This window comes from Hevea brasiliensis, chromosome 9, assembly GCF_030052815.1.
Source record: "Hevea brasiliensis isolate MT/VB/25A 57/8 chromosome 9, ASM3005281v1, whole genome shotgun sequence".
NCBI classification, from domain to species: domain Eukaryota; kingdom Viridiplantae; phylum Streptophyta; class Magnoliopsida; order Malpighiales; family Euphorbiaceae; genus Hevea; species Hevea brasiliensis.
Window position 1 is genome coordinate 1,217,722 of NC_079501.1, and position 19,980 is coordinate 1,237,701.

Here is a 19,980-nt window from a genome sequence, read left to right on the forward strand (position 1 = left end):
GTATTAATTCACCAGCAAATATTCAATTTTTAAAATTTTATATTCCAAATATCTAGTCTTGTATGTGAGAAAAGTGTGTTAAATTTCACATTGGGAAATTTTTAATTAATAAGATATTTTTTAAAATGAAATTAAAGTGATTTATTTTATTAATATGTAATTTATGAAAAAAAATAATTGTGAAAAGAGTTAATTTTTTTTAATAAATCAGAATATAGAATATATATATATATATATATATATATATATATATATATATCTCGATTCTTTCTTTCATTCATGAATCTATTTAAAAAAAAAAAAAAAGTCATGCATGCACTGGTTGTTATTACAAGGGAACATCTAACATGCAATGTTTACAAAAAGATAAACATATAAATGATTGGACACTCATTTGTCAACTTGGATGCCACGCGGTTGTCCAGGAACCCAAAGAATTCTGTGTTATACATTGGATTTTTATTATATATTTTATTTTCATTTTAATAATTATTGGATTAATGATTAACATGTTCCTTTTGATTTCTTCAAGTATATATACATATCACCGATATATATATGCATTCTTGTCATTGGTTCTTTCCCAAGTGGATGTAATGTAATAGTATTATTTTTTTAATTTAATAAAAAATTATATAGAAAGCCAACATACTTTCAAGACTGGCTGTAACATCCACCAGTATTGATTCTATGTTTGGATGCGAATGCGATGTCTACCCACTTGTGTGATTTTGTGCTGATCAGTAATATTCACAAATATATAAGAAAAAAAAAAAAAAGATAAATGATTATCTAACGAACGCTTGGACTATTAGATAACCACATGCTTTGCTTTTGCTTTTCCTTTAAAATCTTGGCTTTTTGGCTCACCAGATTTTGTCTTCCATCTGCTCAATGAAAGGGATTCTTTCTACGTATATTAATCTTTTTCCACGTAAATTAATCCCATTAGCTTAATTTTCCCATTTTAATATCAGAGGATTCTCTTTTTTTTAATGATCAAATGAGAAGCGTGGTTAATGAGATTAAGGATTTGTTTAGATGGGGCATTGAGAGGTTTAATAAAATAAGGTAAAGTACGGTAATGAAAAATATGATACGATAAAGTAAGATAATAGTTTTATTTATATTTGAAAGGGAAGTAATGTAAATGAAAGTTTTATAATCTTATTTTACTTAATTGGATGGCGTTGATAATAAATAATAGATTTTTGAAGGTTTTCAACCCCCCAAAACCCTTCCTATCCCTAAATTCTCCATTCTAAATAAGTAAAAAATTCTTTAAAATCATCCCTTACTTTCCCTTACCATTATAACCCCTGAATCAAACAAAGGGTAAGGCTCACTTGCTTTTTGAGATATTTTTCTCACCACCATTATTGATGGATCCAAAGGAAAGTCACAGGTAACAAGACATTATATGGTATGGCTCGAGCGTACCAGTCAAAGCTTTTTGCAATGGCTATGGCGATTGATCTCCAGAGGCGAGCGCCACATGCTATTAAATTGACTTAATTTTATCAAAAAAATTTTAACAATATGTAAAGTATTATTTTTAATAATTTCTAATAAATTGATTTCCATTACAATTAATAAAACATAAAATTAAGATCAATTTTTATATTTTGAATTAATATGTAAAAAGAATTCAAGTTCAGGCATTTTATAATTATATATATATAGTTTGTATATAAAACTGAAATTGAAATCACATGCTTAGCAACGCACATATGAGAAGCTATTAGTAGAGCCGGCTGGTCATCGTCTATAAATTGAAATCAGACTTGTTCAATTAAAAATTAAAATTAACTTTAAATTATATTAAAATTAGGTTAAAATTGATAGCTTCGGTTCGATTTGATTTTAAATTAAAATTATTTTTCAATTAAAAAAATCATTAAATTTGATTAAAATTGAAATCAAAATAAAAACAAAAATGGATGGAGATCACAAGTCCGGTTTCTGTCCCTATAAAACTTAAACTGAAATTGTCAGTTTCAATATAGAATTTGATCCAATAGCATCCTATGAGTTAGTAACCCATTAATAGGATAAATTTCAATAATTATTTCTGAATTTATATGATTGTAATATTATAGTCTTTAATTCTAAAGTATAACACAAAACTTCTTCAAATTTTCAAATTTTGCATAATTAAAATTCCATTGACTTTCTATTGCTGATTTTTCAGTTAGATATTAAGATGAATATATTCAGCGTGTTGCTTAGTTAACATAATTTTTTCCTCTCTTATGCACAATATAAAATTAAAATTATTTTCTCTCTAGATAAAAGAAATATTTTATTTACATATGACTTGAGAGAGGAAAAAGAAATACTGATTAAGTGCTTTATTATAACAATTTAGCTAAAAAATCAGTTATTGAAAATTATAAAAATTTTACTGTGTAAATTTTAAAAATTAAAAAAAATTATATTATATTTTTAATTAAGTTGAGAGAATATAATATTATAATCACGATTGTTAAAATTTATCTCCTATTGATGGAATAAGTATTTCATAATACAGAAGATAAAGGATTAAATAGGACCAAGTATAGTTTTCATTTTCCAACCGGACACAATGCTCTGGAATTGCTCCAATTTGTTTGCCATATTAAATCCTGGTGCAATCTCTGATAAAAAAAAGCTGACACTTAGAGACTATGGTCAAGAAGCTACAACAAACATAACACAAGAAAACAAAAAAACAATGGAAAACTAGGGACATAAAAATAAAACCTAGCAAGGTAGCTATAAAAGACCCTCGACGGTGAAAAACTCAGTTTCCCTCAAAATCAGACCAAAATTACTTACAATTTTAACCATCACCCGCAGGGGTGTTCAATTACAGTTTAATTCGGGATTTACTTAAGAATCAAAATTAAATTAAAATTTTGGTAAGTGTAACACCCCAAAAATATTAAATTTATGAGCATTTTTGGTATTTTAATTTTATTTAAATTTTAGGAATTTTTTTGAGATTTTTCAGATTTTAAAAATCGGGTTCGATTTTCCGAAAATATAAACTTTGATGATTTTTAAAAATTAATTTAAAGACCACGTGGCAAAACTAAAAATATATTTGGAGTCTACGTATTTTTCTGAGTTTTCTGAAATTTTTTCGAAATTTTTGGACCTCGTTTTCGGTCCCGAGGCAGAGTAAAAATTCAAAAATTTTGTATTTCGAATCGAACCGGCCGAATCGAACCGGTCGAATCAGACCAGTCTTCTTCTCTTTTTCTTCCTCCCGCGCGCGTTCCTTCCTCCTTCTCTCTTCCTCACGTTTTCTCTCTCCTCCCCACCCCGTAGCCGACCACCTTGACCCCGGTAAATGACCGCCATGACCAGTAATGCGCTAAACGGCACAGCGCAAATGCCCCCTGCTGTCGATTCAGCTTCCCCGGCCAAAATCCGGCCGATCCGGCCACCAATTAGACCGGGTCTTGTGTCTAAAATCATCTACTCGGCGAGAGCTTTCCATAGACATTAAGAACGCCGAAATCCATCGAGCGGTTTGTCCGATTTTTGCTCGGGAAGATTTTAGCCCATTTCGACTTTTGGGCTAGATTTCTCGAAAACCGTGAATCCCACGAGAAAACCGAGGGTACCAGCACGCTCCACTCGTCGAGAGCTTCGCGGCGACATAAATTTCAAATTTTTCCGACACCGTTTTTCGGTGGGTCCCACGGAACTTCGCAGTGTTTTTCCGAGCCTTTAATGAGTTTAGAAAATTCTGAAAAATTTATGTACTAACCCCCGTGTTATGGGCTTCGTGTAGGTATCCTCGATTCGCGAAAATTCGACAGTTGACCGGGTCTGCGAAATTCCGGCCAGACAGACCCGTTACCGGAAAAGTCTCCGAATTGGACCGAGGTTTTGGCTAGCCCCCCATTGTCAGACGTCCCGAGCGCGTCCCCGAAGTCGGAATCGGCAAAGGTAAACCCGAACCTTGCTTTTTCGTAATTTTCTAGTGCTTAAATAGGATTAAAAATCCATAAAATATTCGTGGTAGCTTAGAAAATTATGATTCTTTTTGCAATAGCTTAGTGATGTTGCTAAGGACCGCGGGGCAAAGTTTTATAATTTTTAGAGCTTGTTTGGGCAGTTTTTGCAAAAATGATCAATAATAAGGACTAAATTGAAATTTTGCGTATTGTGATGGATGACTGATTTGATGGGCCCAGGAGGGGCTGTGTGATATGATTGAGTTGTGGATATATGGATTGTGAGTATAGAAGTGTGTTTTGAACCCTTTTGCAGGTTGGGTAGGTCCTAGGTATAGGGAAGACTCAGCCGGTTTTCTGACGACTTAGGACGTAATTGGTCTTTTTCTTTGTTTGTATTGAGTCAGATTGTATTAAATAATTGTAATATAATTGTCAGGTGAGCCGGGACAGCCTTCTTCCTCCGCCCAGCCGCCACAGTGATTGTCGTCAAGTCTGTGAGTAAAATATTAATTTTAATTGTAATTTCACTATTATTATATGTTCAAGTATGCCCATGCATCACTTATATGCATATATTTATGTAGTTAAACTCTAGGCACGATTTATGATGCATTGATAAATGTTAAAAGTGCCATAATGTTGTTGTGGTAATTTGGAGCAGTGTGCGTGCGTTGGCGTGCGTGTGATGTGGTGTGGACTATGGATAGGACGGGTAGTCACGGCTTGAGTTCTTCGCTGGGACCCGATCCTTCGAGGGGTAGTCACGGCTTGAGTTCTTCGCTGGGACCCTCGATTTGGTTTATTAAGCGAAAGTCTGGCTTGAGTTCTTCGCTAGCACCAGGTTAGATTTAAGAGAGCTGTATAGGGGATCAGCTCCCATATGTTATGATTGATGCTACAGGGTGCGTGAGTGCTCTAAATTACCTTTTTGATGTTATGATGTGAAAATGATGTGGATGTTGCATTTCACTCTACAGGGTGCATTAGTTTTAGATAGTTATAGAGATTATGGTTAAAATTGATATTTTACTCTCTGAGTCGAACGCTCACTCCTGTTCAATATTTTTTTCATGATTCAGGATGATTTTATTTTTGTTAATCTGCTTTTCTCCTTCGCAGGTTGTTTATCAATATTTGTGTAATTTTATTTACTCATAGAATTTCCGCATGTGTTAGAAGTATTTATTTGATTATGGTCTGTAATATTATTATCATGTTGGACCTGTAAACGTATAATAATATGCATGTTTGATGGATTGGATGAGGGAGCTGAGCTCCCATTTATTTTTATGAGGATATGAGTATGTGGAGGGTGAGCTGAGCTCCCCAATTGAGTATTTATTGTGTTTACAGGTCGGGTGAGTCGAAAACTCCCCGTTGGAAAGTCCATTTTATGGCCAGACTTTGTCCGTTTGTTTTCTTGATATTGGGCCCAAATGGGCCTTAGAGTTGAGTTAATGAACAGTTAGGCTTACTACGGGCCTCGGGGGCTTTAGGCTGGCCCAGGTCCTAGTGCCGGTCCGGCCCATAGGTTGGGTTGTGACAGATGTGGTTTCAGAGCTTAGGCTCCAGATTCTTAGGGAATGTTCATCTAAAATGTTGGGAAGAGTCTACTAGGAGTCACATGCGGAAAAATAGGGTCCATATTCGTCTTGCATTGTCATCTTTGCTTCTAGTTTCTGCTTTATATATTGTGTGTAAACATGAGTCTATAGAGCTATGTAATGTACAGTTTTGAATTTTGTGGGCTAATGCTGCTGAATTTTAGGAAAATGAGCAGAAGTAGGAGAGCTGCCTTGCACGAGAACGGATGTGCTGACGAGGTGTCGGACAGATGAGGCGCCTGCCAGGAGGCGGGGTAGGAGGCCTAGAGTGCTCAAGTAGAAGAGCGGTGCCACCGTCGAGATCGATCTTTTGTGGCATAGGGTCCCATGGACCCCATGGCGACTACTCTAGGCTGGGTTGCGAGAGAACCATCGATATGATGGCGCGAGATATGGTCTACCCTCCACAAGCAGCGATCCACGCACCAAGAGGAGAACCTTACAAGCAGATCATAAATTTCAAGAAGTTGGTGCACAGTACCTATGATGTGTCGACGATGCATATCGGTTTTGGATTCTGAGGCGGCGAGAGCAGTCTGATTGGTGATAGAAGATTGATAGAGTGTATGCGGCATGTCATGGGGCCTATGCCTAGACAATGGATGAATGACTACGTGTTACCGGATGGAGGATTTGACATGGGCTCGGTTGTGGAACTTTTATCAATCGGTTTGTGCGAAAGCTTGAGATCGAAGCGGTGGGCCTTTGAGGCCTTAAGACAATGGCAGTGCAGAGACGAATATGCTCTGAATTTACGGAATTGAGCAGATATGCCCTGCAGCAGTAGCTACGAAACTATGAAGGTGAAGAGATTCCTAAGGGGCTTGACAAGAGGTATGCGAACCTAGCCATGATGTCGATCGGTCTTTTGGCGTGGTAGTTGATCGAGCTAGACAGATAGAGATCGATTATCTTTGCGGATGACAATGGAGAGCCAAGAAAAAGCAGGCGAGGGTTCCTCAGGATTCCCTTCCATGGGTACTCCAGACAGTGGTGGCCAGAATAATTACAGAGGAAGAAGTAGGAACAAGAAGAGTGGTTTTAGACACAGACCACGAGGATTTAGACCAGGGTACGGATCCAGCAGCGGTCACATTTGAGTGCAGCGATTAGGTGCAGTTCAGATCCTCTTTGGCACCGTGTGCAGTGTGGAAGAGGACATTCGGGACCTTGTTTGATGGGATCGAGTATGCTTGGTGTGGCCAACCCGGTCACTTTGCTAGAGAATGCCCGTTTTGATGAGCCACGGATGGGGTCACGAGTTACATTGCAAATGTTCCTCGCGATTGTATCCGGTACTTCCAACATGGCAAGCGATCGATTCGATGGCCATGAGGGCGAGACAAGGGGCGTGGATTTGGAGGCGGTCTGGAGGTAGAAGTCGATGTCGAGTTACGCCACTCGGGGTAGAAGTCAGCTCGGGTTTTCACCACGACCCACCGGGATGCTCGGGCTTCCAATGCGGTTGTGGCGGTATTCTTACAGTCTGTTCTTATGAGGCTCGTGTTTTGATAGATCCGGGTGCTACGCACTCATTTGTCTCCCCTGTGTTTGCCATGAGGTTGGGTAGAAACTCTACAACTTTAGAGTGCCCTTTGTCAGTAGCTACCCCACTTAGTGACAACATAGATGTAGATATGGTTTTTCCGGGTAGCCCAATGGTAGTGGATGGAAAGATCCTCCCAGCAGACTTGGTTCCTCTACCGATGTGGATTTTGATGTAATCCTGGGGATGGATTGGTTGTCAACTCACTATGCCACTTTAGACTGCAGGAACAAAAAGGTGTATTTCCACATACCTGGTATGGAAGAATTTAGCTTTGATGGTGACAGGAGCGTGGCTCCATATAATTTGGTATCAGCAATTAGTGCCAGAAAAATGTTGAGGCGTGGATGCCAAGGGTATTTGGCATTGGTGAGAGATACATCTGTAGAAGGTGTCAGCATGGAAAATGTTCCTGTTGTCAGAAAATTTATGGATGTCTTCCCAGAGGAGCTTCCAGGGTTGCCACCAGGAAGGGAAATAGAGTTTTGCATTGATGTTGTGCCGGGTACAAACCCCATATCGATGCCACCTTACAGGATGGCACCAGCAGAATTGAAAGAGCTGAAGGAGCAACTATAGGAGCTTTTGGACAAGGGTTTTATACGTCCGAGCATTTCACCTTGGGGCGCTCCTGTTTTATTTGTGAGAAAGAAGGATGGGTCATTGAGGTTGTGTATCGACTACAGACAGCTGAACAAGGTGACTGTGAAGAACAAGTATCCACTTCCTCGGATCGATGATTTGTTTGATCAGCTCCAAGGAGCTAGATTCTTTTCCAAAATAGACCTGCGATCAAGCTACCATCAATTGAGAATCAGGAATGAGGATGTGTCCAAAACGGCTTTTAGGACAAGATATGGTGATTATGAGTTCTTGGTGATGTCTTTTGGACTCACTAATGCACCAGCAGCCTTCATGGACTTGATGAACAGGGTGTTCAAGCCATTTTTGGACCGTTTTGTCATCGTATTCATAGATGACATTTTGGTGTACTCTCGGACCGAGGAAGAACACGTGTGGCACTTGAGGATGGTGTTGCGGGCGTTGAGGAGCACGGTATATGCCAAATTTTCAAAATGTGAATTTTGGCTAGAAAGCATCTCATTCTTGGGACACGTGGTTTCTAGTGACGGCATTCAAGTGGATCCCAAGAAAATTGAAGTCTATGGCGATTGGCTTAGGCCTACAACGATCCACCGAGGTGCGAAGTTTTACAGGTTTAGCCGCTACTATAGGCGTTTTGTGCAAGATTTCTCCAGATAGCGGCTCCCTAACTAAGTTGACCGGAAGAATGTTCCATTCATTTGGACAGATAAGCGTGAGGTGAGTTTCGAAGCTTAAGGATTGTCTAACCACGCCCTGTGTTGACACTACAGTGAGTGGTGAAGGATACACCGTGTATTGTGACGCCTCGAGTTGGCCTAGGGTGTGTCTTGATGCAGAATGGAAAGGTAGTGGCTTATGCTTCAAGGCGGTGAAGAGGCATGAGCGAACTACCCCACCCATGATTTGAAAATGGCGGTGTAGTCTTTGCATTTAAAATCGGAGACACTACTGTATGGTGAAGTGTGCGAGATATACACCGACCACAAGAGTTTAAAGTACATCTTCCAACAGAGGATTTAAACTTGAGACAGAGGAGATGGATGGAGCTTACGAAGACTATGATTGCACCATCCGGTACCACCTGGAAAGGCCAATGTTGTGGCGGATGCCTTGGCGAGAAAATCTTACAGCGATTTGGCGCACATTTCAGATGAGAAGAGACCACCGATTCAGAGGTACATGAGTTGATGGATCAAGGTTTAATCCTAGATCTTTCGGATGAGGGTATTGTTGGCTCACTTTTCGGTGAGGCCGGACTTGAGACAGAGTTAGAGTTTCCCGGCCACGAGACCAACAATTGATGAAGATTATAGAGAGAGTACAGCAAGGTGAAGGTGGTAAGTTTGGATTTGCCAATGATAGCGCCCTAGTACAAGGTTCTAGGATATGTGTGCCCGATGTAGACAACCTCAGGAATGAAATCATGCGAGAGGCACACTACACACTGTACAATGTCCACCCAGGTTCCACCAAGATGTACCATGATATGAAAGATAGCTATTGGTGGAATGGCATGAAGAAAGACATAGCAGACTTTGTGTCCAAGTGCTTGACTTGTCAGAAGGTGAAGTTTGAACACCAGAGACCGTCAGGGAAGCTGCAAGAGCTCCCTATCCCAGAATGGAAGTGGGAAATGATCACTATGGATTTTGTGACTGGGTTGCCTCGTACCACGCGAGGATATGACTCGATATGGGTAATTGTAGACCGTCTAACCAAATCAGCTCACTTCTTACCTGTAAAGACTACATACTCTGTGGCACAGTATGCCCGGCTTTACATTCGAGAAATAGTCAGATTGCATGGAGTTTCGGCTTCCATAATATCTGACAGAGGGCCCCAGTTCACTTCTCGGTTTTGGAGAAAGTTGCAGGAGGAACTTGGCACCTGATTGAACTTGATGCGGCTTTCCACCCTCAGACAGACGGACAGTCCTAAAGGACAATCCAAACACTGGAAGACATGCTTCGCATGAGTGTCTTGGATTTTGGAGGTCAATGGGATGAGCAGCTAGCTTTGGTGGAGTTCGCCTACAACAACAAGCACACTCCAAAGATAGGGATGGCACCCTATGAGGCATTATATGGAAGAAAGTGTAGGTCTCCTCTGTGTTGGACGGAAATGGGGGAAGAGAAGGTGCATGATGTAGACCTAGTGCAGTACACTTCAGGAGGTAGTTCTTTAATCGAGGAACGATCGATGACTTTCGATGAAGAGAAGAGTTATGCACGGACCCGGATGGAGGGATGTGGAGTTTGCGATGGCGACTATGTATTCCTGAAGGTTTCTCCAATGAAGGGAGTCATGAGATTTGGAAAGAAGGGCAAGTTGGCACTTCGGTATATCGGACCTTTTGAGGTTACTGATAGAATTGGAGCAGTTGCCTATCGGTTGGAGCTACCACCCAACCTCTCTCACGTTAATCCCGTGTTTCACATCTCCATGCTCAGGATATACATTCCCGATCCTTCTCATGTACTGCAGCCGGATGTGATAGAGCTAAAAGAGAACTTGACATTTGAGGAGCAGCCTGTAGCCATAGTGGACTACCAAGTGAGACAGCTGAGATCAAAACAGATCCCTATGGTTAAGGTTTTGTGGAGGAGTCAGTCAGTGGAAGAGTGCACCTGGGAGTCAGAACGGGACATGCGTAGCAAGTACCCTTATTTGTTCAATGTATAATCATGTGCTTTATTCTGCCTTGTGTAAAATTCGAGGACGAATTTTCTGTAAGGGGGGAAGAATGTAACACCCCAAAAATATTAAATTTATGAGCATTTTTGGTATTTTAATTTTATTTAAATTTTAGGAATTTTTTTGAGATTTTTCGGATTTTAAAAATCGGGTTCGATTTTCCGAAAATATAAACTTTGATGATTTTTAAAAATTAATTTAAAAATCACGTGGCAAAACTAAAAATATATTTGGAGTCTACGTATTTTTCTGAGTTTTCTGAAATTTTTTCGAAATTTTTAGACCTCGTTTTCGGTCCCGAGGCAGAGTAAAAATTCAAAAATTTTGTATTTCGAATTGAACCGGCCGAATCGGACCAGTCTTCTTCTCTTTTTCTTCCTCCCGCGCGCGTTCCTTCCTCCTTCTCTCTTCCTCGCGTTTTCTCTCCTCACCCCCACCGGCCACCACCTGCCCACTTCACCGACGCGCGCCCAGCCTGGCCACACGCCCAAACGGCCGAAACGCTGAAATGCCCTCGCGCTGCCGATTCAGCTTCCCCGGCCAAAATTCGGCCGATCCGGCCACCAATTAGACCGGGTCTTGTGTCTAAAATCATCTACTCGGCGAGAGCTTTCCATAGACATTAAGAACGCCGAAATCCATCGAGTGGTTTGTCCGATTTTTGCTCTGGAAGATTTTAGCCCATTTCGACTTTTGGGCTAGATTTCTCGAAAACCGTGAATCCCACGAGAAAACCGAGGGTACCAGCACGCTCCACTCGTCGAGAGCTTCGCGGTGACATAAATTTCAAATTTTTCCGACACCGTTTTTCAGTGGGTCTCACGGAACTTCGCAGTGTTTTTCCGAGCCTTTAATGAGTTTAGAAAATTCTGAAAAATTTATGTACTAACCCCCGTGTTATGGGCTTCGTGTAGGTATCCTCGATTCGCGGAAATTCGACGGTCTGCGAAATTCGGCGATGCACCGTTCTGGAAAAGTCTCCGAATTGGACCGAGGTTTTGGCTAGCCCCCCATTGTCAGACGTCCCGAGCGCGTCCCCGAAGTCGGAATCGGCAAAGGTAAACCCGAACCTTGCTTTTTCGTAATTTTCTAGTGCTTAAATAGGATTAAAAATCAATAAAATATTCGTGGTAGCTTAGAAAATTATGATTCTTTTTGCAATAGCTTAGTGATGTTGCTAAGGACCGCGGGGCAAAGTTTTATAATTTTTAGAGCTTGTTTGGGCAGTTTTTGCAAAAATGATCAATAACAAGGACTAAATTGAAATTTTGCGTATTGTGATGGATGACTGATTTGATGGGCCCAGGAGGGGCTGTGTGATATGATTGAGTTGTGGATATATGGATTGTGAGTATAGAAGTGTGTTTTGAACCCTTTTGCAGGTTGGGTAGGTCCTAGGTATAGGGGAGACTCTGTCGGATTTTCGGCACGACTTAGGACGTAATTGGTCTTTTTCTTTGTTTGTATTGAGTCAGATTGTATTAAATAATTGTAATATAATTGTCAGGTGAGCCGGGACAGCCTTCTTCCTCCGCCCAGCCGCCACAGTGATTGTCGTCAAGTCTGTGAGTAAAATATTAATTTTAATTGTAATTTCACTATTATTATATGTTCAAGTATGCCCATGCATCACTTATATGCATATATTTATGTAGTTAAACTCTAGGCATGATTTATGATGCATTGATAAATGTTAAAAGTGCCATAATGTTGTTGTGGTAATTTGGAACAGTGTGCGTGCGTTGGCGTGCGTGTGATGTGGTGTGGACTATGGATAGGACGGGTAGTCACGGCTTGAGTTCTTCGCTGGGACCCGATCCTTCGAGGGGTAGTCACGGCTTGAGTTCTTCGCTGGGACCCTCGATTTGGCTTATTAAGCGAAAGTCCGGCTTGAGTTCTTCGCTGGCACCAGGTTGGATTTAAGAGAGCTGTATAGGGGATCAGCTCCCATATGTTATGATTGATGCTACAGGGTGCGTGAGTGCTCTAAATTACCTTTTTGATGTTATGATGTGAAAATGATGTGGATGTTGCATTTCACTCTACAGGGTGCATTAGTTTTAGATAGTTATAGAGATTATGGTTAAAATTGATATTTTACTCTCTGAGTCGAACGCTCACTCCTGTTCAATATTTTTTTCAGGCTACAGGAGGATTTTATTTTTGTTAATCTGCTTTTCTCCTTCGCAGGTTGTTTATCAATATTTGTGTAATTTTATTTACTCATAGAATTTCCGCATGTGTTAGAAGTATTTATTTGATTATGGTCTGTAATATTATTATCATGTTGGACCTGTAAACGTATAATAATATGCATGTTTGATGGATTGGATGAGGGAGCTGAGCTCCCATTTATTTTTATGAGGATATGAGTATGTGGAGGGTGAGCTGAGCTCCCCAATTGAGTATTTATTGTGTTTACAGGTCGGGTGAGTCGAAAACTCCCCGTTGGAAAGTCCATTTTATGGCCGGACTTTGTCCGTTTGTTTTCTTGATATTGGGCCCAAATGGGCCTTAGAGTTGGGTTAATGAACAGTTAGGCTTACTACGGGCCTCGGGGGCTTTAGGCTGGCCCAGGTCCTAGTGCTGGTCCAGCCCATAGGTTGGGTTGTGACAGTAAGATTTTGGTTTGATTCTTCATTATTTTGGTTTCAATTCTGTAAAGTTATCGGTTCTTCGGTTTCAGTTCAATTTGGTATGATTCCACTTCAATTCTTGGTTCTTAAAATAATTTTATGTAATTATTTTCTTAAAAAGTCATACTTAAATTAACATTTAAGGTTTGAATTGAGTTATTAATACATAATATATAATATATCTTTTAGCTATACCTAAATTATATAATATTTAATTATAAGGTACACATATAATTTAGGATTAAATATATTATATAATATAATAGTATATCATATAATATACATTTTAACTATTTATTAATCATATAATATTTAATTATAATATATAAATATAATTAAAAATTAATATATATATATATATATATATATATATATATATATATATATGAAAGATAATAATATATTTATAATTAAGAATGATAAGGTAATTTTATGTATTTATAATTAAAATTATTTAAAAAATATAAAAAAATAAAATGTAATATTAAGTTATATTTAGTTCATAATTATATATACACACATAAGTATATATAATTATATTGAAAGTATATAATATATCTTAAAAAAATATAAAAAATATATATATATAAATTTGATATCAAATTTATAAAATTTTGTAAAATTTGAATATTCATGGTTAAATTTATTAAATTTGAATATTCATGATTAAATTTATGGAGGACCGAAATAAAATTTATGTGATTAAAGTCTCATTATTTAAGGAAAAAAAAGCCGTCTTAGATTTTTTTGAAAAAAAAAGTTTTAAAAATATATTAAAATTAATTCTTAAATTAATTATTTAACGTATATTTAAAATGGTAATTTCTCAACGATAACTCCAAATCTCACCTAGTCCAATTGCACTGATAAATAATTGTTAGTTGGGCTAAACTAAATATCACTTTTATGGTGAGTTTGTTTATGGGTTGAGCTCAGCTCACTTCTTGGATTTTTTCGAGTGAGAGCAGATAATTTTCTTTTGGTCTTGGGCCTTGGCTTCGTTGGAACATGTCTCAGCCCTTTCCAGACCTCAAGCTTCCTGTTGGACTGTTGCAGAACTTCCTATTTGGGCCAAGCTTATTGGACACACATGAAAGTAGGCTCAATTGAGATATTGAGTCTCTGATATCCAACAGTTATTTACTTTGATTAACCAGACATGATGAGCTGGGCTTCTACTTGAGTGGCAGTGGGATTATCTCCATTTCTTCATCAATTAGATGTTTTGCTTTTAAACTCGACTATGCTCCCATATGTCTAAAGATTGAAGTGAGTGAATGGTTTTGCCCCTTTTATAAATTCTTGATTGATCGTTCGTAGGATGGGGAGGTTCGTATTAGTCATATTCTTTAAAACATTAACTGTTGTGATGATTGACTCATAATTCTAATGTGTTGGGTATTTTTTGAATGTATAATTTAATTTGATTATAATATGATGAATTCAGATAATATATTACCAGACATTTAATATTTAAATTCATTAATATAAATTATTAATTGAATTTATAATAATAATAATAATAATAATAATAATAATAATAATAATAATCCTCATCTTAAATTTGATGTATTGACCATAGCCTTTGGAGGACAAAATGAAGGATGCGGCGAAGATTTGATGAAATAGATAGCTCAAGCCATTGCACGTGTGATCAAAGATGGAACCACTTTGGACTTCTCATGCTCAAAATCTTCTTGCAAAAATGCCGTCTTGTTATGTGGGTCCAAACTCTCCCCTCCCTTCATGCCCATTTTCTTACCCTTCCAACCAGGGGCGGATGTAGAAAGTTATGTCAGTGAGACAAACTTTATTTCACACAATTTAAATAAAAAATATTATATAGAATAATAAATTATTTAATGAGAACAAGAAAATTAATACATATAAATTTTCTATATATAAAAAGAATAAAATAAAAAATAAATAAAAATAATTTTATAAAATAACAAATTCTTGTAATAATATTAAATTTATAATTATTTTAAATAAATTTTTATTTTATAAAGTATCATATAATTGCTTCTTTATTAATACTATTAAAAATATTTGTATTAATATATGTCATCAAAAATTTATTAAATAATAAAAAAAAGACAAAATAAATTAGATAGAGAATAAAAAAAATAATAATAAAAATAAAAAAGATGAAAAAAATAGTGTAATTTTTATGAATATGAGAATAAAAAATTGAAAAAAAAATCGAAAAGAGCAATAAAATTTTTCTTAAAATATAATATTAAGATTTTCTATTATTTCAATGGATTTAAAATTCCATCCAAATACAAGAAATCTTTTTTAATTTGTCTTTTTTTATTTAATAGTACTTAACCTTTATATAATTATTTTTTAAAAAAGAAAAATTAATTATATAAATTATTATTTTATATTCCGAAGTCAGTGGGGTCAATTGAACCCACTGCCTTCCACATAAATCCGCCCTTGCTTACAACCCCACTGTCGGCGACCTCCGTTGTAGAAGAGCGAGGACTCTAGAGACTTTGTACCATATAATAGTATTATACAATACAATGGAAGGGAGTGAGTGAGATTGGCTTTACACATACATAGGACTGTAGGAAGGCACTCAAATCTTTATAATTTGATATTATGTTCGCTTCCAACCACCTTCCAAATGGCCCAAACCAATGTCTCCTATTTTATTTTATTCACTTTCATTTTATTCACTTTCACAGCTGCAACTATCCCTCCGGCCACGGAACTTACCAAGTCTCCTCTATTTCCTATGGGGTACCTTCTAAATCTCCCCCCACTATAAATGCTCCTAAAACCTCACCGTTCCTAGCAAGTAGCAACTACCCAACAACTCTCTCTCCCTCTCCCTATCAAATTTGTAATCCTTCTGGTATAAATCCTTTTCGAGACAACCATTTTTCACAACAAAATGGCATAAATCCTTTTCAAGACAACCACTTTTCACAACAAAACCCCATCTCTTATCTTCTTCCCTCTCTCTCCCTCTCTCTCTCTTTCAACTTGATTCGCGAATGGCTACATCTTCGCTTGCAATTTCTCCGAGAAAGCTCCGATCAGATCTATACTCCTATTCATACCAAAGTGACTCCCATACCCCATTAGTAATATCTGTTCTTGCTTCTCTAATCGAAAGAACCATGGCTAGAAATGAGAGAATCGCCAAGAACTGTTCATGGGCATTATCAAAGGACATTAGAACTAGGGTCTTTGATTGCTTCGAGACACCAGATATGACAATTCAATCCTATCTTGAGAGAATATTCCGATACACTCGAGCCGGCCCCTCTATTTACGTTGTTGCCTATGCCTATATTGATCGATTTTGCCAGGCCAATCCTGGGTTTAGGATCAATGCAAGAAATGTGCATAGGCTTCTCATTACGACCATCATGGTGGCTTCCAAATATGTAGAGGACATGTATGTTGTATTCTTTCTCCTATCTCTTTTATTTTCTTGGTTTTATTTTGAAAAAAGAAAAAGTTCTCAAGAATCTTGCCAATTTCTTGAACAGGAATTACAGGAATTCTTATTTTGCAAGAGTTGGGGGATTAACTACAAATGAGCTGAATAAGTTGGAACTTGAATTTCTGTTCTTGATGGGTTTCAAATTGCATGTGAACGTAAGTGTTTTCGAAAGCTATTGTTGCCATTTAGAAAGGGAAGTGAGCATTGGAGGAGGCTATCAGATAGAGAAGACTTTGAGATGTGCAGAGGAAATCAAGTCAGGGCAAAACGAAGAGAAGAGATATATTAATCAAATTACTCGAATTATGCTGTAGATTAAATTCTGAGGAGGAATATTTCTTCTGGCAATTCTGCCTGCCAGTATAGGAGAGGTTTGATTCTTCTGTACAGATTGAAATGTATAAATATGTGATGGTTTATTGGGATTTTGGGCTTTGCTAGTCAATACAGAGTGATGTATAACAGTATTTGAGTTTTTATGAAGAAATGTTTGCTTATAACCAATGTGGCTTCTCTACTATCCAGCATCCTCTTGACATTTCTTTTCCTTAATTTCATCTTGCATAGCTAACTCATGGAATCATTTTAAATTTCTGTGAATGGGAAACAAGCTAAGATTGAGATGGATTCATTCATTACAAATAAAATAGAGGTAAATTGACCCTTCTGTGCGGATTGGTTAGCTGTTTCCTTTTGTTTTCAAAGGTTAGATTAAACTAAATTATAATGTATTACCAACAGAAGACATCTCAAGCAGAGGAAGGAGGAAAGAAACGGGAAACTGGAAACTGGAAACCACAGTAAACAAGTTGTTGATTAAAGAAACATACTGGAGTTTATTAGATTAGATAATTGGTTAGAAGGAAAGTGCCTAATGCCCAGCCTAATTATGCATTTGTGATTTAATTAACAGAAGTGTGTCCATTACCAACCGACGAAATTGATTCTTAGGATTTGGCATAATGGAGAGAGCACTATTATGTATACCCACATCAATTATGGACTTGGCTACCCACAAATTTACTTAATATTTGCATGGCATGTTAAAGATTAGAGAAAGGAAGGAATAGATAACAAAGTGAAGAAGATGTAATTTTATTAATGTGAAACCTCAATAATCCAATTGACAGTATACATTCAGCTTAAATAAAAAGAATAATAACAGAGGTTGCTGAAAAAGAGGAGAAAAATAATGAAGACTATCACTTGGAAGGGAACGAATTACCCAAAGAATCTCAACCACAAAGACTCATTCAAATATACAATATTTACAGAATTCACCTTATCACTCCTTTACTCAAGCCTAAAAACACGGCATCCTTATTTCTCCTGAGAGGCGGACTCGTCCTTATTACTCCTTGAGCTAATATCCCCCCTCAAACTATGTCCAGGGTGGAGACATAGTTTGCGTCGAAATTGTGCTAGGCGAGCCTTTGTCATGGACTTCGTAAATATATCAGCGATTTGATATGCTGAGGGAATGTATCTTGTGATCAAAACCCCTTGAGCAACACGCTCTCTAACATAGTGATAGTCAATAGCAACATGCTTACTGCGTGAATGTAATACTGGATTAACTGTTAAATGTAGTGCACTAAGATTATCACCATATAAAATAGGCGGCTGCTTGGGATAGATTTGCAAGTCCTGTAAGAGATATCCAAGCCAAGTAAGCTCTGCGATGTGAGCCATGGAACGATACTCGGCCTCGGTGCTAGAACGCAGCATAGCAGTGTTGTTTCTTGGCACACCAGGAAATGATATTGCAACCAAGAAAAGTACAGTAGCCTGTAGTAGACCGTCGTGTGGTTGGACATCCGGCCCAGTCTGCATCAGAAAATGCACTAAGAACAAGTGAGGTATCTTTTTTAAAAAATAAGCCAAAATGTATTGTTCCTTTGAGATATCGTAATATACGACGAACATATTTTAAGTGAGACAAAGTTGGACTGTGCATGAATTGAGAAATATAGTTGACACTATAGGACAAATCCGGTCGGGTTAGTGTCAAATACTGTAACGAACCCACAAGCCCTCGAAAGAAGGTGGGATCAGCTACTGGTGTCGTGTCTGTAAGAGCTTCGTGTCGCTGAACAAGTGGAGTGGGCATCGGTTGACAATCCACCATCTGAGCTCTTTCCAAAATTGAATAGGCATAACGGGTTTGATTCAATTGTAACCCAGAGTCAGTCGATTGAATTTGAATGCCTAGAAAATGATGCAATGGCCCAAGGTCTTTCATGGAAAACTCCTTGCTTAAGACCTGCAAAAAATTCTGAACTAGAGCCATAGACGATCCTGTTAACAACATATCATCCACGTAAATTAATAAAACCAATACACCTGTTGATGTATGCATGACAAACAAGGATGGATCAGCTAAAGCGCAAAAAACCATAATCAATTAAAAACATACTCAACCTATTAAACCAGTGCTCTGAGCTGTTTTAAACCATACAATGCTCATTTGTAATTTGCAAACATGATTAGGATAATTAGGATCTTTCATTCCAGGTGGCTGATCCATATATAAATCTTCTGTTATAAATCCATGCAAAAATGCATTTTTCACGTCTAATTGGCGAATTGGCCAATTTTTCACTAAAGCCACAGAAAGAACTAAGCGTATGGTTCCTGGTTTAATAACAGGGGAGTAGGTTTCGGTGTAATCAACACCATCTAGTTGATGAAACCCCTTGGCAACTAGTCTAGCTTTCAATCTATCCAAATGCCCATCAGAATTTATTTTAGCTTTAAAAACCCACTTACACCCTATTATATTTACATGCGCTGGTCTAGGAACAAGTTCCCAAGTGTGGTTTGACTGTAAAGCTTGATACTCCTCTATCATAGCCTGTTTCCAACCTGGATGTGCAAGAGCACTCTTAACAGTTTTAGGCTCAGGAGGTATATCAGGAGATATAGACACATGTAAAGCATACTTTGGGTTTGGCTTAACTATTCCGGACTGTGACCTGGTGACCATCGAATGTCGAGGCTGCAATGCTTCGTCCTGAACTTGTTCAGCTGATATTTCAGCCAAAGATGATGAGCAGGACTTGAGAAGCAACTCTTCTTGATCCGTATGAACTGTTGGTAGACTGATTACAGTACCATCAATCATAGAAGTACCAGGTACATGAGTATTAGTTGGAGATGACAAAAACACCGAGTCTGATTCAATTGCAGCAACTTGTTTACCAACAACGTCCTCTGCTGCTAAGGAATTTTGAACTGTGTCTTCAACTCTATTTGACAAAAACAATGGAGGTGGAGACAATTTGCTCTGCTCACTGTTCTAGATGCATCCGTCATCTTGAATAAAGATCGAGTGTGAATGATGAGTCGCTAGTGGAGACTCACTTGTAGGATCGGATTCTGTTTCATGATCTCCTATAGTCCGATTGTCATGTGTTCTTTGGTATAGGAACTGTAATACATCCGGACTGCACTTTCTTCGTAACCTAGTGGAAAATCAAGA

General features: G+C 37.9%; 1 protein-coding gene and 1 long non-coding RNA gene across 2 annotated transcripts; both read left to right on the top strand.

Moving 5' to 3' along the window:
- The first annotated feature begins 3,506 nt into the window (after nucleotides 1-3,506).
- Nucleotides 3,507-4,449, top strand: LOC131182907 (uncharacterized). The gene is made up of 3 exons (XR_009151068.1): nucleotides 3,507-3,679; nucleotides 3,782-3,939; nucleotides 4,387-4,449. It is a non-coding gene; the product is annotated as an uncharacterized LOC131182907 (long non-coding RNA).
- An 11,268-nt stretch (nucleotides 4,450-15,717) lies between these two features.
- On the top strand, nucleotides 15,718-16,999 carry LOC110666951 (cyclin-U2-1). Its single transcript, XM_021827633.2, has 2 exons — nucleotides 15,718-16,451; nucleotides 16,546-16,999. The coding sequence occupies exons 1-2, from the start codon at nucleotides 16,045-16,047 to the stop codon at nucleotides 16,811-16,813; spliced, it is 675 nt and encodes a 224-aa protein (XP_021683325.1). The 5' UTR covers nucleotides 15,718-16,044; the 3' UTR covers nucleotides 16,814-16,999.
- Nucleotides 17,000-19,980: the final 2,981 nt, after the last annotated feature.